The sequence below is a fragment of the Stegastes partitus genome, unplaced genomic scaffold (genome assembly GCF_000690725.1).
Source record: "Stegastes partitus isolate 25-593 unplaced genomic scaffold, Stegastes_partitus-1.0.2 Scaffold371, whole genome shotgun sequence".
NCBI lineage: Eukaryota > Metazoa > Chordata > Actinopteri > Pomacentridae > Stegastes > Stegastes partitus.
Window position 1 is genome coordinate 284,864 of NW_007578102.1, and position 21,758 is coordinate 306,621.

At 42.3% G+C, this 21,758-nt stretch overlaps 1 protein-coding gene across 1 annotated transcript; it reads left to right on the forward strand.

Annotated features, from left to right (window-relative positions):
* The first annotated feature begins 716 nt into the window (after positions 1-716).
* gtpbp3 (GTP binding protein 3, mitochondrial) lies at positions 717-19,560 on the forward strand. The gene is made up of 11 exons (XM_008284760.1): positions 717-1,003; positions 2,092-2,363; positions 3,557-3,643; positions 4,470-4,552; positions 5,275-5,394; positions 11,205-11,277; positions 12,179-12,322; positions 13,958-14,123; positions 17,372-17,502; positions 17,857-18,031; positions 18,492-19,560. The coding sequence occupies exons 1-11, from the start codon at positions 936-938 to the stop codon at positions 18,721-18,723; spliced, it is 1,551 nt and encodes a 516-aa protein (XP_008282982.1). The 5' UTR covers positions 717-935; the 3' UTR covers positions 18,724-19,560.
* Positions 19,561-21,758: the final 2,198 nt, after the last annotated feature.

Sequence of the window (21,758 nt, forward strand, 5' to 3'; positions counted from 1 at the left end):
GATAGATAGATAGATAGATAGATGTCTTTGCATCAAGGTGTTTCTTCATCATGTATGTAGTATCTTACATTCTGATTTATTTTCATTTTCCCATGAAACAACCACCAACAAACGTGATGAAAGGAGAGATGTATGCTTCAGGAGCAGGTGAACGGTGCATTATTGTGGAAATCATTTGAGTTAATGTAACACATATGCACAGAAATAATTAAATAACAGTAATAGTAATAAAATGTGAAATGCATATTTACATCCGTCCATTATCTACACACTATAGATAGATAGATAGATAGATAAATAGATAGATAGATAGATAGATAGATAGATAGATAGATAGATAGAGCTTTTACCTCAATTTTTTTTTTTTTAAGTTTTAAATTTAAAGTTAAAAAGGCTTATCACAAGTTCTCGTACTTTTTATTGTTCATTGTAATTTTTGTATTGAGGTCACTGTGATATTAAACTTGTTTTTTTGTGTGACTTTTTTTGTTTGTTTATTGTGATATTAAAGGAACAGTGGAAAATATTCAGAATTAAGTAGATGGAACTATTTCACATCTTTCATCTGCATGACGGACCGAGTTTTGCGGCGCACAGGAGGCGGGACTTACTTCAGATTGACAGGCGTTGAACAAATAGAAGCGGAGAACCGGCCGCTGCTTGGACCAATCACAGTGAGCGGAGGGAGCAGCTGAACGGCTCCGGTGGACTGAGGAGCTGCGACCGGCGTGAGTTTGTTAATGAAGGTGTAGCTGAACAGCAGATGAGTAATAAATGATGGACTGAAATCATTTAGCAGCTGATAATACAGTCACAGGATTGTATGAGATTATCTGTCAGGAGGAAAGATGAACGTAACGATCCAGTGAAGGACGGACAGAGCGGTGTCATGTCAGTGTCACCCACAGGACAGGTGAAACTTCTGGTGTGTCATCATGATGCTGCTGCTACCGTCCATCTATCGTGGGATGTGGAGAGCTGCTGTCCACTCACTTAGGACGAGGTTTGTGTCCATGTTCATACCTCAGTTCTCCTTGTTTAGGTACACACAGTGTCATGGTGCTATTTAATCTGATTAAAAATGATTTTATGTGTGTGGTCATTAGACAGAGAGAAAAAAAAGCCTGAATCATCATTAAATAAGACTTTAAGGTAATTAATTAAATTGGAGTTTAAGGAAATAGAAAGCTTTAGTCTTTTCCTTTAACCTTCAAGCTTTGAAGAGCACAGAACATTTTCTCCACTTCAATAATCTGTCTTTTTTTTGTTTTAGTCTTTGTCTTCCCATTATCCTCGGTCTTGGAACATGTTTAATAATTTATCTATTCACAGATTTACCTACAAAAGTATAAAGTTTATTATTTGCTTTTGCACTCCATTATATTTTAAGGCTTTGATTTACCTGATAGCCTTCATGTTTAAAAAGGCGTCACGATTTACAAGTTTATAGAAAGACTATGAAGAGCATTGAGATAAAACACATCTTAGGATATCCAGCCACAGTCCAGAAACATGCTGAGGTTAATTGGTGATGCTAAATTGTCCGTAGGTGTGAATGTGAGTGTGCTTGGTTGTCTGTCTCTAAGTGTAGCCCTGTGATAGACTGGTTACCTGTCCAGGTGAACCTGCCTTCACCCTGAGTCAGCTGGGATAGACTCCAGCACCCCATGACCCTGGTGAGGATTAAGGTGTATAGATGATGGATGGATGGTTCTTCTACATTTATCCTTCAGTTTTGAAGCTCTAACTCACATGGCATTTAACCAGTCAGATATTCCTGTGGGAGGAACATTGCTTGCAGCATGGTGACTACGGACAGAGAGCGGCAGCCCGGTCAGAGTCAAAATAGTTCAAACTATCCATTATCTATACAAAAAATAAAAAAAAGATGCCATTAATTCGAAAAATGCTAAATATCAGATGAGCTAATCAAGTAAGCTGATAATCAGTTGACTCCTAATTGTAACAAGATGATCAGTGTCTCTCATTTCACCTGGTCAGTGGTTTTGATTTAGTCGCTTATTGACATATTCTAGATAAAGTCTAATAACTCTGATGAATAATCAGAGGTTACCATTTTCTTGCCTCCAGCAGAGGAACTCAACCTTTAAGGTCCCTGTCCACCTGCGATGGAGCCCCAGCTGGCCTGGCTGACGCTGACACCATTTTCGCTTTATCATCGGGTCATGGCAGGTGTGGCGTGGCCGTGGTGCGCATCAGTGGTCCTGCTTCAGCTACAGCTCTGAAGCGTATGGCCGGTCACACACAGAGCCTGCCTCGTCCACGCACTGCTCTGCTCCGCAGCATCACAGACCCCCGCTCTAAAGAAGTACTGGACCATGGACTTGTCCTGTGGTTCCCAGGTACGCTCCCCCTGGACCAGACATGCATTTTATTTCTTCTCTGCATTTTTGTGACTTGTAATTTGGATGCAGTCTTTTTTGCTTCCCTTTACATGTCCAAAGGGTTTATCAACAGATTACATGATGGTACAGCACAAGACAGTGTTTACAAGATCTCAGTCTGTGTCGTTGTTTTGCATCACATGTTCAAGGAAAATACCTTTAGTTACACATTGCCAGTCTCCAGCTTGTGCCTGAAAGTGGATTTGTTATATAGTGCTGAATGTAACACATTGATAGTAAATGTGAAAAATTATGTCCACAAGTCGGGGAATAGAATAGAATAGAATAGAATAGAATAGCAATACTTTATTTATCCCAGGGGAATTTACCCACCACAGCAGCATCCAAAAATATAGAAAGTACAAGAAAATAACAATAGTTAAGTTATGTGCATCCTGGTGTCCATACACAGCAGGTCCAAGACCCCACCGTTGGGCAGTCCACATGCTGGCTGACTGTGGGGAGAGTGGTAGAGAGCGATGTATGGTTAAAGTCTCCTGAGATGATGATCAGAGACTGAGGGTGTGATGTTTGCAGTTGGGACACTGAACTATGGATGAGTTTACAGGCTGCAGCAGCATCAGCCGAGGGGGGGATGCAAACTGTAATCGCCAGGATGTGTGAAAACTCCCTCAGCAGGTGAAACGGCCGCAAACCAACCGCCAGCAGTTCAACATCCTTCAAGCTCTGTGACGCTAATGTGCTAGCATTACACCATCTCTCATTCACATACATGGCGAGTCTTGAGCCTTTCTTCTCACCACTCTCCCTCCAGCTCCGGTTCACTCTGACCAGGTGAAATCCGTCCAAAGTTACGAGTGAGTCCGGAGAATGCAGTGTTGTGTTACTATTTTGCAATCAGCACTGCATGAGCAGTAAAAGCAACGTGGAGTGTTTCGTAAATACTCATGTTAAATCTCATCCGTCACGTTCAACATCTTCTAAACAGTTTGTCTCACTTCCATTTTGAGTCACAAGCTCGCGTGCAGATTGTTGTTGAACTGTCTTACCAACATCTCAAGTTTTATCTGTTTCACCCACTTCCAAAGTTAATGGAGGTATTGCTGAAATGATTCTCCTTGTACTTATTCAAATTTAAAAGGATATTTACAATATTTTTTTATTTTTTATTTTTTTGTTTCTACCTTCAGGTCCTCGTAGTTTCACCGGAGAAGACAGCGTGGAGTTCCACATCCACGGCGGTCCTGCTGTCATTACTGCCGTCTTACAGGCTCTAGGTAACGTATAGACGTCATTATGAGTATGACGCAGTGTTGAACAAGACAACTTTATGTAATGTAGCACAACAAACTAACACACACTGGCACATCACGCACCGCCACCTTGCAGGGTGTTTAGAGTATGTGTGTCTTCACAGCGTCAACTTCTTGAGCTCTAAGCCTTCATAAGGATTCTAAACTCAGTATTGGGTTTAGTCATGAAGCTGTCCATCACTGTGACTTAAAAGAGAAAACTGACAGATGCATCCCTGTTTCTGAGATACTTATAATATGTGCATTGGCAGGCGTGACAGCCCTGTGACTGACACCTAATGTATTTACTGCAGTTCTCGTCTTGGCCTCCTAGAGGGCAGTATTGTATAAAACAGAAATGGTAATGAAAGCTTGGCACCAGTTAACCTACTTTGAGGTTTTTACTCATCGTAAAATTATTTAACTAATAGTTAAATAATATAAAATGACAGTTCAAGACATTTGAAATACTTCTGTTTTAAAGTTAAGGCTGTAACAGTGTTGGTAAAAGGATTACTGGCAAGCAGACTATAAAATAATTCTGGTTAAAACATCATGACCCCCGTTTGCCAGATGATTTTATGCTCACTATTGTCTCCCCCTGATGAGATGGTTGAGAAAACAATGAACACGTAACCTCTTGAACCTGCAGTTGTGCCTGTTTTCATTCCTCGTGAACCCGGAGTGACACGTTGACCCTCCGTTTGATCCTCCTCCATGTGTGTGTGTGTGTGTGTGTGTGTGTGCATGATGTACGCCTGTTGTCGTGCATGCATTTCTTGATGTTTGTGTTTTTGTGTGTGTTTTTCAGGAAGCGTGCCTGGCATGAGGCCTGCTGAAGCCGGGGAGTTCACGCGGAGGGCCTTCAGCGCAGGCAAACTGGGTTTAACAGAGGCAGGCAACACACACCGAAACACAGCTGTGCAGATTTGTGCATCAACAGTTGTTTGACGCAGAAAATGCAGAATAAACAGGGTCAGAACTGAACAGGGATTTCGCATGCTCAAAATGTCAACAGTGAGCATTTCTCCTTTTACATAATTTGCCCTTTGGCTTTTATTTCATTGGGTTGTCAGAGATTCATGCATAAATGCAGCTACTAAGCCTCTGTAGGTGGGGGATTTTTAAGAAAATATTAAAGTATGCAGCCTTAAGCAATAATATGAATCCGTTTTGGATGTTTGGTAAAAAGCATATAATGGTATACTATTCTCCAGAGTAAATTTTAGCTGCATATAGTGATTTAAGTGTTTATTTATGAATAGCTATAAATAAAGGGTTAGGGTTCAGTAAAACTGCTCATTAAAATGATCATCACAGCTCTTAACATTGCCACAGAGGAAGCAAACATGCTTCTGGAGTTTTATACACGGCTAATTTCTTATCTTATTAATAAATCTGATCATTAGATAAGATGAACCTGAAAAGTATTAAGCTTGGATGTCAGACAGTATAAACACTGTTTAGGGGACATAGGCAGCGTACGCTTCACCCGAAGACTCACGGGTTTATAAAACCAGTTTAATCTCTTCTGTGTATATATATATGCTGCATAAATATAGATATTCCAGTATGAAGATGTATGGCTGTCAAATCTAATGTGATTCCTCTTAAAGGTGGAAGGCCTCGGGGACCTTATCCACGCAGAGACAGAGGCCCAGAGGAGACAGGCTCTGAGACAGATGTCAGGAGAACTGGGACGCCTCTATCAGGACTGGAGCCACAGACTGAAGCGGGTAGGTCGTCCAGGAGTACAGAGACTGGTGGTGCAGATAGAGGTTTTGGTCCACGATGGGCAGACAGACATGTAAACAGACAGACGTTTTCATCAGGGTTGGAGCTCGGAGGTTTCAAGTGTGGTTGTGTTCTGCAGGAATGTTTTGTGACTTGAGTCTGGCCTCACACAAGACCTAAAGCTTTTGTCTCACATTTTAGATGGTCTCCGATGCCACAGTGAAATACTTTATTGAAGCTCGGTGCTTCAGTAGAAGGCAACTGGACCTCTGTTTGGTTGTTGACATTTCACTTGTGAGGCTTTCTCAGTCCCTCATTCGACAGTTTCATAACAACTTCTGTTACAGTTTCATTTTACAGACGCTTTTATCCAAAGTGGCGTACATCTGAGAGCAGATACAACACCAGCAGGCATCTAGTCAGGAGGAAGCAACCTGGATAAGTGCCATAAAACAAGTTAAAGTGTGATTGGACCTTGATGCCTGCAGGCAGTGTGGGAGGTAATAGGAATGTTTTCTTTTTCTTTCTTTTTGCAGTCTGTCAAGTGCAGAGGTGTTGAGTGAAGAGCTGGTCTTTAGTCTTTTCTTAAAGACTGAGAGGGACTCTGCAGAGTTTGGTATCTCGTTCCACCAACGGGAACCACAGAGGAGAAGAGTCTAGCTATCGACCTCGGGCCCTGTTGCGGTGGTTGTATCAGGCGGTTTTTGTTGGCTGAGTGTAGTGAGCAGAGGGAGTGTAGACCCGAATGAGAGAGTTCAGGTCGGAGGGAGCTGTTCTCATTGTAGTTTTCTGGGAAAGTGTCAGAGTTTTGGATTTGATGCGGGCAGCAACTGGAAGCCAGTGAAGCGATCTGAACAGCGGGGTGACATGTGCTGTTTTTGGCTGGTTGAAAACCAGATGTGCTGCTGCATTCTGGATCATCTGCAGAGGTTTGACCGTGGATGCTGGGGAGCCTGTCGGTAAGGAGCTGCAGTGGTCGATGTGTGATATTATGAGAACTTGGACCAGGAGTTGTGCTGCATGTTCAGACGGGAAAGGTCTTCCTGATGCTGTACAGGGCGAATCGACACGACCGAGCAACAGAGACCGCAAGAGCATCGAAGGTTTGTTGGTCATCAATCATGACACCCAAGTTTCTGGCAGACTTGGTGGGTCTGAGTTGGGTTGATTCAAGCTGGATGTTGATTTCTTGTTGTAGAGAGGGACTGGCTGGGATGACAAGGAGCTCAGTCTTACAGAGGTTGAGTTGAAGGTGGTGTTTTTTTCATCCATGCCAAGATATCGGCAAGGCATGATGAGATCCGGGCAGAGAACATGTGGTCGTCCAGGGTGAACGACAGGAAGAGCTGAGTATCATCAGCATAGCAACGATATGAGAAACCATGGGCGTGGATTACTGCGCCAAGTGAGGTTGTTATATATTGAGAAGAGAAGGGGGCCGAGCACTAACCCTTGAGGAACCCCTGTGGATAGGCCGTGTGGTTCGGACACTTCTCCCCTCTAAGATGCTCTGAAGTATCTCCCTGAGAGGCAGGACATGAACCCATTTCACACATCAAGGCATGTGAGTGTTGTGAGTCTTGTGTTATGTGACTTGGGGGTGAGAATAAATACCTGAAACTTCCCATCAGCCAGTTTGACCTGACAAGGCCTCTTGGATGAAAGTGAAATGTCAACAACCAAAAGGGAGTCCAGTTGCCATCTGCTGAAGCTCTTATGATTACTACGACCTGAATGACTGAGAATCTACACAGACACTTGGTGAACTTTTTACTCAGCAGAAATGTCCCTTCATCATATTCACCTGTACAGAACAAACCTGTACAGGCTTATGCTGATTTCTCTACATTAATTTGTCAGCTCTTCTTTTTGTTCATTTGAAATCTCACTGGTTTTTTCCTGGTCTTCACTGTGGCTTGTCCACCATCACATTGTGTTTGAGTTACATTTGACTCAGAGTTTTATGAACCCACAATCGAAGGATTAAGAGCCGATCTCGACTCAGGCTGAGCCGCACCTGCGCTTTGAGGTGCCAGATAAACAAGGGGCCTGTAAAAACTCTGGTTAAAAACAACGTCACACCTAATTCAGAGGTAGCTGAACAGAAACAAGCAGGACTCCGGGAATATTCCCTGAAGAGCCTTTGGAAAGAACCTGTCTGCTCTGTGCTGTAGGTCAGGCCTCGGCAGTTTCACACCCAAACAATGCTTTTGTTTTCTTTCTTTTTTTTTTTGTCTCTACAGCTGCATTTGAAACACACTGTTGTTGGATTATCTTATGGAAATCTGAGGCTTCCTGTTTTCATGCTGCTGCAGTATGTGTGTTTCTCTTCATTACCAAGAATCAAAGTAATAAAGTCTTCATGGAACAGTGGTGCTTATAAATGTCTGTCGTCATCCCATTTGGAGACCAAAAAAAACAAGAAAAAGGGGGGTTTGATTGTATAATAACAATAACACATCACTTGTTCAGTCAATCTGAAAAATTACTCTGCAGACTAATTTCAAACGGTGTCTACTGCCACTACTGTTATGATGTAGAAGGTTGTTTATATTCTTTATATATATATTAAAAGACCCCTTCCTTGCAGGAAAACCTTAAAAATGTGTATTTCCAATCATATAAAAGCATTTTCTAAAAGTTTTTCCAAGACCAAAATATCTGTTTTATTGTAGGAACAAAGATGTTTTAACTTCTCAAGGTTTATGGTACGTTATTGTCGTTAAAGCTCCATATTATGTTTTTTTAGTTGGTGATAAAGCTGCTTTTTTGAGTGTGTAGAATCTTCCAAAGCCCAAAGTTCAGGCCACAAGGAGTTATTCTCTCCTGCAGAAAACTGTTTTGTGTCCAGGCTTTTCTTACGTCACTTATTTATGTCACTACGTCACACCTTTGCATAGCGTCTGCCGAGCGGCTAGTTCACCACACAAATGACGAATGGGCAGCTTCTCCACATTATTTTCTTGCTGGAGCCTCTTCTGATGGGCCTACGTTTCTCTGCCTATACTCATAAATCTGGGTTTTCCATATGTTATCACCTCGCTATCGTCGGGCCAACTGACCAATCAGAGCAGACTGGGGTTTTCGGGAGGACGGTGTCAGTGAGACAGGAGCTAAAACAGAGAAGAGGTGCTCCAGCAATTAGGGTTTTCCTGCAAGGAGTAACTTTATAAAAAGGCTTGCCAGTGCCAAAATGATTTTGAGGATTAAGAATTTAAAAAAAAAACAAAAAGCAGCAGCAAATGGACCAGTTTTGTACATTAGGGTATAATGTACTCTAGCATAGTAGACATTTTTGTTTGTCATCTGGTCAGAAATGACAGGAAAGCTTCAGTCAAACAGTACCTTTACTGTCTGTGTGTTGCGCTTGCTGTTGCCCACGTAGCCTGGAAACGCTCTGGCAAGGTGCAGTGTGAGATTTCTTGAACATTAAAGTACACAAACAAACCCCAGTAGACTCAAAAACGATTATTATGAACCTGTGAATGTGCATGATCTCTTTAATAAAGCTCTTTAATATTTTGTTATGGTTGTAGTGGCCAAAGGTTTGGGGTCAGTAACCAGAACATTTCCTCTGGTCAGCAGCGCGAGTCTTGTTTGGAAAAGCACAAACAGTGTAATCTGTGTAGTTCTTTACTATCTTGGCATCAGAAGAGTCTCCGCTGCTGAGAGATTTAGTCGAGCTTTTAATTTCCTGAGGAAAGCCGTTAGTGAGCAGTTAAAGCAGAACATGAAGTTTCAAAAGATGGTTTTTGGACTAGAAGGTGCTGTTGTTGCACCTTCACACAGGTGGCACCCATGTCATGTTTTTTTTTCCGTCGCTGGACGTGTGGTTTTGCACAGTTTTTGTTGGATTAAAGATGAATTAGATGACGCACGCCTGCCATGTGTCTGGCAACAGCCGCAGTCACACAATGAAGACGTTGATATATTCTGTGCTGCAGTATTGTATTTCTTATCAGTAAGTATCCGGTATGCTGTACATATAAATAGTTGTCAGTAAGTGGTGTGAGTCCTGAAGCTAAGACAAATTACACAGGGAAGAATGTACACAATTGTAAAATTCCTATTCGGGTTAATTACCTTTCTGTTTGTGTTATTTACATCTGATCCGGACAGAGGTTGAGTTTGTCTGCTGTAAATTGTGGAGGCAGCTGGTAGCAGCAGGTCACTGACTGCAGATAAACACTGTGGACGCGAGCCAAACCCGCTCTGCTGTGGAGAGCATCAACTAGTGGTCTCTCTGCTCTTTGGCACCAGAGCTGACCAACCAGTTCAGGTGTTCTCCCCTGAGAAACTCTGTTAAGCTGCTTGTCGGCGGCTTCTTAGGTTGGTTCCTAGAAGCCGTTCAAACGCGTCTTTATTTTTGACTCAGGCTTCTGAGAACGCTCTTAATCAGAAGGATACCATCGCTGGGATGGTACGGGTCAAACCCTCATTTGACACCCACGTAAGGACTTCCCACGGTTGTGAATGGATTAAAGTATGGGAGTCTGATGCTTCCTGTTTTTGTGCAGCTATACTACTATTGTGTTTATGTTCCGCAGTGTCAGTCAAGATACCGATCAGTGCGGTGGAGGAAACACTGAAGTATTTCTCCCTCTGTATTCTACATTAAAATGAATCTAAAAAAAAAAACGTGTCACTAAAATGAAGTTGCAGCAAGATGTAGAATTTATCTGACCCGGGGTTGAGCCTTGAACATGAAGGACGCCTTTGAATTTTAATGTCTGATGTTAATATAAATGCCAGATATATTGTGTACGCTGTTTAAAAGTAAAGCTGAACATCTGAAGAATACAGTTAAAGCTGGGAATCTAAATTAGTTTTCCTATTTTTGGAGAACATCATAACAGAAAAAAAACACCAAATGGTAAATGGTTGTTGTTTGACCTTCTTAGATGCTGATGAGTCGCAGCACGTCTCCTTTATAACATCGTAAACTGAAAGTCTTTGCGTTCAGGACTTGAGGTTGGACACAATGAGTAACCTCATAACAGCGCCGTAGATTTAAGAAAAACTATGATGGGCATTGTGAAAGTATTTGATGTATGAATCCTAATTTTTATTATATATTTATTGTTATTATTATTATAATAATTATTATATATTTAATCCCTATCTTTATATATATATATATATATATATCTTTTCTATATACCCCCCATTCAGAAGCCCATTTTTCATATTCTGTTTGCACTATTCTCTTTGTTTGCACTATTTCTTATATTTATATGTACATTTTTAATTTTTAATTTTTTTTCTGTCTCATATATGTGTATCTCTGTTTAATGCTGCTATCAACAATGTGAATTTCTCCACTGTGAGATAAATAAAGGCATATCTTACCTTAAAAAATGAAGATGAGTGTGAACACAACTAAAACGTCCCGTCTGCCTCATGAGAAAATAATTTATGTTACTTAAAAACACGTTAAAAAAATGCGAAGACCTTTTCCTAAATTATATTTTAAATAAAAGTCATGATAGAATATTTTCCTTTTTATTTGTTTACTGATATAATTTTCTAATTTTCTCTGAATAAATATATTAACTATGTTTGTTCTGTGCTATGAAAGCGTTACGGTTATTTTTTTTTTAAAAAGCTAAATGAAATGCAATGAGTTTCCTGTAAATTAGTCTCCTATTTCTTCTGAGTTTTGTCTTTGGGATGCTTTCCTCACAATATTTCTCAATCAAGACACCACAAAACTTGTTTGGATTTGAGTTACAGTTCATTAACTTGTTTACGACAGCTTTCTTTTACACGTTGATTTCAGCTCCGTCTCTCTTTTCTGTTTTCTGTCCCACAGAGTCTGGCCCACGTCGAGGCCTTCATAGATTTCAGCGAGGATGAGCTCATCGAGGACGGGGTCTTAAACCAAGGTATGTCTGCACTTTGACCTTTTGTGCTGCAGAACAACAACAGGATAGTTGTCCCTGGGTGTTTTGAAGGAGGCGAGGGAATCCGAGGACTCAGGAGAGAGGAGTCCAGCTGGTTTTCCTGTTTGGATCTGCAACTGGCTAACTGGTCAGCGTGCTGCGCTGTAGGGAGAAACCAACATCAAACTGTTCACAAGACAGTTTCCTTAGGAAGTGTGGGGGAATGGGCAGAGGGACAGTACAGGCATTCGTCTTACCTTCAAAGACAACTTGTCATGTTGGTCACGAGAATAGTGCTGTCAGCAGCAGCGGCCAGGTTTCCCATGCTCACAGTGCATAGATGAGGGAGTGTGCGCTGGAGAGGGATGTGAGTCTGTCGCCTGCTGTCTGGCACTGCCACAGCGCCTCACAAGCCTCTGATGTTGTGACGTTTCGACACAGAGACGATTGTTTGTTTTAGTGGCACGGAATGTCGGCTCACGCCTCAGAAAATAATAATAGACTGGTTTCCAAAAATAGCAAACATGGCATGAATGCGTTCTATTTCCAACCTGCAAACGCACAGCGAGGTCGTCAAATCTGATGTTTTCTTAATTCTAGTTGCAACACAATTTGAATGAATTACTGTTCCTGAGTCAAGCAATCTTCTAAAGAGTATTTTCTCTGGAAGAACGGTTGTCGCGTTGTATTTTAAATCGTTTTTCCATTTTAGTCACGTGCCCAAAGACACAAGTCCGTGACCCATTTTTCATGCAGACAGAAGATGACAGACGCCAGGGGACAGGCCTTTCTCCTCCGAAGGACAGACGGTGCTTTTACAAGGTTATGAAAGCGAAGGTAAATACAAAACGTTAGTCACGTCCTGTTCCCTGCGCTGTCCCTCTCCGTCTGTCACCGCCCACAGTGGACAGGTCGGTGTCTGATCTGCAGGCGGAGATGGAGCGACACCTCAACGACGAGAGGAGGGGCGAGCGGCTTCGCAGCGGCGTCCAGGTGGTCATCGCAGGAGCCACCAACGCAGGGAAAAGTAGCCTCCTGAACACACTGTGTAAGAGAGCCAAGAAAACCAACACACACACACACACACACACACAGAGTGAAGGGATTAAGATTAAAGTGTGCTCACTATCTTCTAAATACAGACCTCACTGTTGAGTCATAGCGCTGTCAGTTGTGGTTCGGAAGGGGAGGAAAGTGACAACATCCCCACAGCTTGGACTCACAAAGTTTTATAAAATGTGTGTGATTCATTAAAATGCAAATACTGTGGTCCAGAAAGTAAGAGAAGTATGTTTCCTCCACAAGGTAGGGTGGAAGGAAGCAGCAGGCTACAGTTGAAATAAGACGGCGTGAAAGCAGACATGTGGGTGCATTTTATGAAGGGACTCCATCATCTAGTTCAATCCTGAAGAAATGTGTGACAAAACAGACTTAGTTCATTTTTTCTCTACATAAAAGGCAGGTCAAAGACATTTGTCCATTTTTTAAAACTCTTTTCTTTGACTGTGGCCGTGCTGCAGACGGCAGTGGATTCATTTAGTTGCATGAGAGGATGTAGCAGTGAGTAATTAATAAAGAACCTCTCATTATGTGTCCCATGTAATCCCTCAGTGTTTAAATCCCCGGTATTATATCACGTCTACTTATGTTTCTAATTATGTGTACATGTTTGGAGTATACGCAGCTTAGGTATTGTTGTATGCTTGTATGTGTTTCCTGAAGTCATTTAGAATCACTTTATATAAACTATCCAGACTAGAAGCTTGGCTGGCGCTCGTCAGAGCTTCTTATCAGAACAGTAAGCACATTTGTCAAACTTCCGATAAAATCCTGTTATGCTTTCCTTTTCTGATTTATCATCCCCGTGCTGAGGGCTCACACCCAGACAGCACACGCAAATAATGAGCTGGCAGCGTGATTCCACGTCGGACTGATTAGACCGATAGGTGCAGAACAGCTTGTGTGTGAGGGTTCAGGCTTTGCTGTTCAGTTATCACTAAAAAAAAACTTCCTGGCATTCAGATAATGTCGTCTTTATGTAGTTTACTCAGCAAACTCCATTGTCAACAACAGAAGTTGGTGGATTCATAGTCACAGCACAAAATGGGCCTTTCAGTGAAAATAATCTTAATGTTCTGAGGGTCTAATCATAGTAGTCGTGTGATGACGGAAAGAATCCACACATACAGGGAAAGAGCTGCACAGTGGATCTGAAGAAGCTAATTCACAAGATCAGTCCCTGCGTCCAGCTTGTCTCTTTATTATGGAGAACATGGACTCTGTCCTGCTAGTAAACACTCACTAGAATATCAAATATGTATTATTACCTGACTGAAAGTAGTTCCCAACAGATGCACTCCTGTTTCAATGATGAAAACAACAAGGCCACGCTGTTTATGGAAATCTTTTTCTTCTTCTTCCTCTTTTTTTTTTTTTTTTAAATGAAATTGTGTATTCTGATTTGTTCTGTAAGATTGAGGTCTACTCAACTCTGACATGATGGAGAGTCAGAAAGTTCTGAGAGACAGCGTTGGTTTTGAAATGAAATGAAAAATGCTTTATTTATCCCAGAAGGGAAATTATTTTTTTATTTATTTTTTTAATTAAATTTTAAGTTTTCAAGTTTCAAGGAAATTCTGACACATCACCAGCCTTGTGCTTTTTTTTTTTTTTTTAAATCCAGGCCAGAGACCTGCAGCCATTGTTTCTCCCATCGCCGGGACCACCAGAGACGTAGTGGAGACGGCCCTGGACATCGGCGGCTTCCCCGTCCTCCTGAGTGACACGGCGGGCCTCAGAGACAGCCCAGACCTGGTGGAGAGAGAGGGCGTCCGCCGGGCGCGCGAAAGGTAGCTCGTTGATGCATTATGCAACTTTAAAATTTATACCAAGCAGACGAGCAATTCTTAATTACATTTTTTTAGAATAAACATTAAAGAGCTGCTTGAACTGATTTGATAAAATCAGCTAAAGCGAAAAAGTTTTTGATAATCTCATGGAAGCAAATATATCGACAGCCACTCGGTGTAGAAGCTCGTCCAGTGGACTGCTTTAAGGTACAGATCTGATCTAATGACAGGAGGCAGAAACGATGAAGCTTAATGTATGTTTAGAAACAGAAAAGCTTGTGAAGCTTGAAAGCAGAAAACAGCTGCAACTGAAACATCAGCAACTGGATTTAATCACATTTTGGCAACTTATGTAGAAACTTTGAATAAAAATTAGGATTAATATATTAAATGTTTTTAAAATGCGTATCAAGGTGATGTCATGAGGTTACTCATTGTGTCCTAAATGCAAAGATTTCAGTTTACGATGCTATAAAGGAGAAGTGCTGCAACTCATCGGTGAGACCATTTACTATTTGGTGGCTCTAGCTTTTTTTGTATTCTGTTATAAACGGCTGCTGGAATGTTTGACTCCAGGATACAGGACAATAGTTCATGTAGTTCGTGTGGCTTTGGTGCCTCAGCGATTGCTCACATGTGTATAATTTATCAGAACAAATTAGCCCGGAGACTGATGGAAAATGTCCTTGAAAACAAAGAAAGGAAGAAATTAGTCACTTCTTCTTCCCTGTACACCTTGCTATATTTTTGTCATGTCTATGTATTCCCCAGAGTTTACATTATTGCTGAGCCATGGTTATAAATACATAGGACAAACACTCTCAGGAGGTTGCATAATGAAGAGCCACCTTTCCTTCAGTATTTACCATTAAGAGGTTTTTCATGTGTGTTGGAGGGAATGGACAAATATGGCCACTCACCGTCATCCGTTTACACCAGGAAAGAACAAGCAAACACTCGGACAGAAGAATGGACACGTGGGCTAATGCACGCTATTAAATCAACATTTATAGACGACTACATGTACAGTGACGGGTTTTATTACAAATTTGATGTTTGGGAGCAACAGATAAGACGATGGAAGAAAAAAGGCAAAGCTGTTACATGTTACTGAAAGAATTCTGCACAACGTCAGGACATCAGACAATATTCAACATAAAATATGACAGTTTTCATGCCAAAAAGATAAATGTTAAGTGTTTCCCAAAGGACTGAAAATCATCAGACTCAGCAATTAGACAACACGTCATTCATGCATTGAAGCCAATCAAACAAAAGTCAGATGATTTCAGGGTCAACTGAGCGTCAACGGATTCTGTTTGGCAACGATTGTTTGCAAAAAAAAAAAAAAGGTGCATCTAAAAGAAATAGAGCTTAATGATGATAAAAGTTATTTTTTTATTTATTGTAAAAAAGGTAAACGTTCATATCTTCTATATTCATGACATGTAATGGAAAATACTCCCAGCATTGTTTTGGTTTAATTTGGATGATAGTGGGATATAGCTTATTAGAATACTTCCATCCATCCATCATCTCTACACCTTAATCCTCACTAGGGTCATGGGGGGCTGGAGTCTATCCCAGCTGGGTCAGGGTGAAGGCAGGTTCACCTGGACAGGTAACCAGTCTATCACAGGGCTACACTTAGAGACAGACAACCAAGCACACTCACATTCACACCTACGGACAATTTAGAATCACCAATTAACCTCAGCATGTTTCTGGACTGTGGGAGGAAGCCAGAGAACCACTGATCCACCTTGCAGCCCTCTTATTAAAATCCAAATTATTAGAATATTTTCTAAGATCAATCAAAAAAAGTATTCACAATCCAGAAATGTCCAACTTCTGAACAGTGTGTTCGTTTGTCCACTCAATCCTTGGTTCTGGCTCCTTTACAACAGGTTACTGCATCGATGCGGTGTGGCATGGAGGCGATCCACCTGCTCAGGTGTTACTGAAGCCCAAGTTGCTTTGATAGCGGCCTTCACTCTCTTCTCATCTTCCTCTTGACCATATAAGGACTCTGGGGTTCAGGTCAGGTGAGCTGGCTGGTGGCCAGTCAAGCACCGACGTGGTCAGCAAACCATCTGGTCATAGTTTTGGCTCCGTGGGCAGGTGTTAAGTCCTGCTGGGAAAGGAAATCAGTGTCTCCATAAAGCTTGTCAGCAGATGGAATCTAAAGATCTGATATTTCCTGGTAGACGCTGTGTTGACTTCAGACCTGATCAGACTCAGTGGACCAACACCAGCAGACGATGTGACACACAAGTCATCACTGTGGAAACTTCACACTAGACTTCAAACACCATCTCTCCACTGTTCCTCTAGACTCTAGGGCCTTGGTTACCCAAAGAAATACAAAATGTGCTGAATCTGAGCAACAGTCCAGTTCTGTTTCTTCTTGGACGTCGTCTCTGGTTCAGGAGTTGTTCGGTTTGTGACGGTCGAAGCTCTTTTCCTGAAGACGTTTGTGCTCGATGGCTCTTGATGCTCTGACATCAGCCTCATCAAAATTCAAACAAAAACAGGCCTGAAATATTTTTGCTTTACGTGTAGTGATTATAGAATATATAACGTTTTCCCTTTTTAAATAACTGATGGAGGAAATCTAACTTTTTCACCATGTTTTTGTTTTTTAAGACACTCGTGCATGGTTACCTCAAGTTTGTTTAGAAATGAACAGAAGATGACTGAAAATCTACGTCAACATGTAGCTACGAAAATACTATTTTCAGTTCAGATATTCTCTTATACCTTTAATTTTTGTTTGGATTATTTGGATGACCCGGTGGTTCTATAGGAAGGGCGTGAAGTTTGTGTTCTATAGGAAACTTTGAGTTCAGGGAGCAGGACAGACACTCGTGACCTGGGTCACTACAGGAAGGACGTGGTGAGTACAAGCATCCGCTGCCACTGCTGCCGCTACCGCACAGTTGGACGGATGCAAGAAATGCGAATACCACTTGGAGTAATTAATTAAAGATGTCACTGCCAGTGTTTTCAGGCTTGTGGTTCTGACAAAACAACAGAGAGCCGGGTCCCCGCTCTGAGAGATCCTGCTGATGTTCAGCCTCGAGCTGCTGCTGCTGCAGAATGTATTCTGAGCTACACACTAGTTCCCATCGCTGGTATCGCACATGCAGGTTGTGAACTAGAACATTTACCCAAGCCACCAGAAAACTGTAATAGCTTATTTGGAAATGTCAGCAGGCTGAGAGTTGAGGCTGCTTTCTTTTCTCCAGGGTGGAGCTGGCTGATCTGACGCTGGTGGTTGTGGACTGTGCTGGTCTTCCTTCTGAGCTACAGCAAGCTGCAGGCTTCCTTCAGGAACACCTGAGGAGTGTGCTGCCCTCCCAGGAGCAGCCTGGCACAGGTATGATGTGTCAGCTTCACGTACTGCGGCTGTAGCTCGGACGGTCACTGACAGTTTGGCTGCATTTTGATGCACTTCAAGCACAATAAAGCGTTTTGTCTTCTGTTGGTTGCTGTCTCGGCTGTCTGGTGAAGCTACAGTGTGTTATTGGACAGCTACGTTCACATCATGACCTGAAGTTACACTGCTCAGTTGTGTGATTGTCACTTGCCTGCTGCTCCATCTGGCAGCATTCTGGGTAGTGGTGGGATAATTCATGTGATTACAGGTTGGAAAATGAGTTTGAAGTCATCCAGATAAATCAGGCAGACTTTTCAGCGCCTGAGTGCTCACATAGCTCATCATTTCCTGCAGACAGGTGTCTCCTGGTGCTGAATAAAACTGATCTGCTGCCTGAGAAGCAGAGGCAGAAGCTGGACAGGGAGCTGAGGGGGGTCTCTGGACTCCCTCCTGTCTGTCTGATATCCTGCCAGACTAATGAAGGACTGAAGGACTTCCTCACAGTGCTGCACAGCAAAGTTAAGACTCTGTGAGTTGTTATAGTTTATTACGTTGTGATGTAACAGAACTCAGACTGTGCCTCATTTAAATGCTGCATGAGAAAGGATTAATTTCTTCTGTGGGATTTGATGCATCTGTACGAACCACAATTACAGCACGAATAAAAGTCTACCAGGAAGTTATTATATCAGGCTTCCCAAAGTATCTTTATGTAGCATATAAGTGCCTATTGAGAATAAGTGCTCATTTATTACTGCAGTAAAATGTGTTGCAGTAAAAGTTTGTGTATGTAAAACTTCATCTACTTCACATTTTATGCACTTGCATGTCGGGGGTAAGGTGCTAAAATTTAAGGGAGGAAAAAAAGCAGAATGTATAATTGCAGATGGATCTTGTTTGTTCTGTTTTCACACTTACCAAAATAGATCACAAACTAATGAGTGTTTAATTGCTGTGGTTCACTTTGTGTTCTTCGTTTCCTCTGGAAGGTGTGGCGACCCTCTGTCTGGTGCCCCCACCCTGACCCAGGCTCGCCACAGGGCCCACCTGCAGCGGTGCGCGGCGGCCCTGGCTCAGTATCAGCAGTACCGCGACACTGACCTCGCTCTGGCAGCGGAGGGCGTCCGGTTAGCTCTCACCAGCCTGGGCAGGATCACTGGACGGGTCGGGGCAGAGGAGATCCTGGATATCATCTTCAAAGACTTCTGCATCGGAAAATAGTTAAGTAAGAGTGAAAACATGAAAGATATATGATCACGGACCGCTCAGAGAGGAAGGCGTTACTGCAGGTTTGCAGTATCAGTTCAGAAAACGGGCCAAAAACGGCACAGCCTTGGCACCGCGCCAGGCTTTGAGGCACAGACAACAGCAGAAAGAACCAAATTCACGCTGTTGGCGGCAGAACAATCCCAAGATAAAGAAATGTCTGTTTTCTGTTGTTGGTTATTATCAGACTGAAATAGTTTCGGCGTGATGGCAGGTGCCTCAGAGGCCCAATGTACTGAGCTGTTTGGCAAGTCTTGAGTCGTGAGTTAAAAATACATTTGAAAGCCTTTGATAGGTGAATATTGGCCTCTTGGGTCACGACACAACGGCCAAGATCTTCTAAAATAAAACCAGCTGCAGACCTCTGCAAGGTCATGCACGGACGGTCTGGAGGTTTACTGGAACTGCAGGAAGATGAATGTTTGGTGTTGTTTTTATTGTTGTTGTTTTGTGTGGTGTTGAGGGACAGAGGGAGCTGTTTGTCCCAACACAGGATACACACCAGAACTTACTGGAACAAACAAAAATGTTTGCTTTGATTGTGTGAACTGTCTTTTTTTTATTATTATCACATACAGTAATTCATGTTACACGAGCTGCTGATGGTCTTGTGGCCTTCTCACGTTACATCCAGTCACCTGATCCATCGCTAGTATAGATTCAGGAGCTCAGCATTAAATCATAAGTTACAGAGGATTTCTTTTTTTTTTTACTATAGATGCCATTACAGGCTTCAAGTCTTCTCACTGTAACCAAAGTTTCTGCAGCGTTTTAGTAAAGACATGCCAAAGACTTGACTACATGTTTGCTCCATTGTTAGTTGCATTTTCACTCCAGCTCTCAACATAAAGAAACAAAGGTACAGTATTTGGGGAAAGTCAGAGAGACTATGCTCCCCTCTGTGGGAAAGAGACGTTTTTGGAGGCAACGCTCCGTGTTCCCTTTGTTCCCCTGTCAATCTGGCCTTGATCAAATATTTATGTTTCCTTGTTGAACTCCTCACCCTTCTTCCCTAGTTGGTTTCTTCTCTCCCAGTCTCTGACGACATTTGCCCCTCTGTGCGCCAGCGTCTCTCGCTGCCTTTTTGTGTTTCTGTCCTCTGGCTGTGCTACCTGGCCTTTCCTCTTTCCGCACTGCCTTGTCAGCCTTCTCGTCCTCTTTCATGATCGCTTTGATTAATTACAACACGGGGGAAGTTTTAAGCTAAAAGTGGGACCTGCTGTCGTACAAATTAGTGGTAATAAATTCTGGAGCTTTGTCCTTTTAAGTTCTGCCTCTGTGTAACATTGCATTGTTTACCGCAGCTGTGAACATCAGCTGGATAGCACAGTTTTGAGTACCGGTCCTAGTGTTATACATTATGAGGTCTGAGCAGCTTCAGCAGCATCTTCTCAGGTCTTTAGCTTCTGTTCTGGGGTTGATTTACACATTTCAACCAAAACACTTCAACTCTGGGACACAGAACCGTCTCCTTCCTGAGCCTATGATGGCTGGACATTCCCATGGTGGTTATATTTGATATAACTGTTGAACAGATGAACGTGGAACCTTCAGGCATCTGGACATTGTACCCAAGGATGGACCAGACTGGTGGAGGTCCACAGTTCTCCTCCTGGTATCTTGGCTGATTTCTTTAGATGTTCCATGTTGTCACAGATGGAAGCAGTGTGTTTGAGGTGTGCCTTAAAATACATCCACAGGTGTGCCTCCAATTAACTCAGATGTTGCCAATTAACCAATCAGAAGCCTCCAAAGCCATGACATCATCATGTGGGCGTGGAGGCATAATAATCTTAGTGTATGTTAAATTCTGACTCTGAAGAAAGTAATAAAAAATTCTCTATTAGCAGAGTTGTCGATTATACTTATTTTTTTGGCCTTTATTTGACAGGACAGTAGAGAGAGAGACAGGAGAGTCAGGGAGAAGAATGGGGGAGAAGAATGGGGGAGGGACCTGCAGCAAATGGCCATGTGCTGGATTTGAACCCACGACCGCTGCATCGGGGACTATGGCTCCAGTACATGGGTCGCTAGCTCAACCAGTTGAGCTGTAGCGGTGGCCCATATTATCATTTTGAATTAAATTCCATGAACAAACCCTTAAACACATGAAACACAGATTAATGCTCGTTACTTATTCCGTTCCTCATGTCAGTTTGGAGCATGACTCGACTAACTGAGCTGCACTGACACATTCTGCCTCCCAGCTGACTGATGACGGTGACGTTCACCTTCTGTCTGTCTGTTTCCTGCTGTTTTGATTTATGGCTCTCCTGAGACGGAGGCTGACGTAGCCGGGCCCAGAACAGCCGGGCCCAGAACAGCCAGTCCCACCCTGTACTCAGCGGACTGAGAGTCAGGGCGAGTGTGTCCACGACTGTACATGGGACTGAAAACACTTCACATTAAACAGAGGATATCCTGAGGACCGGAGGCAGACTAGCTCACCTGTAAGACTCCCATCCATTAGTGCAGCCAGTCTGGGAGGTTATTCTGGTGTTTTCTTATGCAATGTGGAAAAGATCTCAGATAGTTGTTCTGTCTGAGTGTAATTTGTCAACGTCTGATGCAAGCTTGTCATAAAGACCCAACTCAGAAGCTCCTAAGCTGTAAGATGGGGAACAACGTACGGGATCATTCTGATTCAGTTTCTTTTTTTCCTGATTATCTGCTGTCTTTAATTTACTGTTACGATCCAACAAGTCAGATTAAAACATCTTTCACGTGCTCACAAAACGCTGAATAATGTAAAACTGCTGTCGTTGTGTAAAAAAAGGTAAACATTTAGGTTCAAAACTAAACAACATTACATCCTCAGAGAGTCAGTAATTAACGAGTCATAGTTTAAAAACTAAATCATGAATAGTAAGTAAATAGCTTTCAAAAGAATAAATAAGGAAGAATAACCAGTTTTATTGAGAAACAAGTGAATAAATGTTGGAAGAGTCCAGATTATTGACAAGTTCACTACAAAATACATTTTAAAAAAT

What these genes read in the sequence shown, in the direction of transcription:
- gtpbp3 (XM_008284760.1), top strand. Translation starts at nt 936, where the DNA reads ATGATGCTGCTGCTACCGTCCATCTATCGTGGGATGTGGAGAGCTGCT. An exon ending in ACTTGTCCTGTGGTTCCCAG is followed by an intron (nt 2,364 to 3,556) that starts GTACGCTCCCCC and finishes TTCTACCTTCAG; the next exon opens with GTCCTCGTAGTTTCACCGGA. An exon ending in CACAGCAAAGTTAAGACTCT is followed by an intron (nt 18,032 to 18,491) that starts GTGAGTTGTTAT and finishes TTCCTCTGGAAG; the next exon opens with GTGTGGCGACCCTCTGTCTG.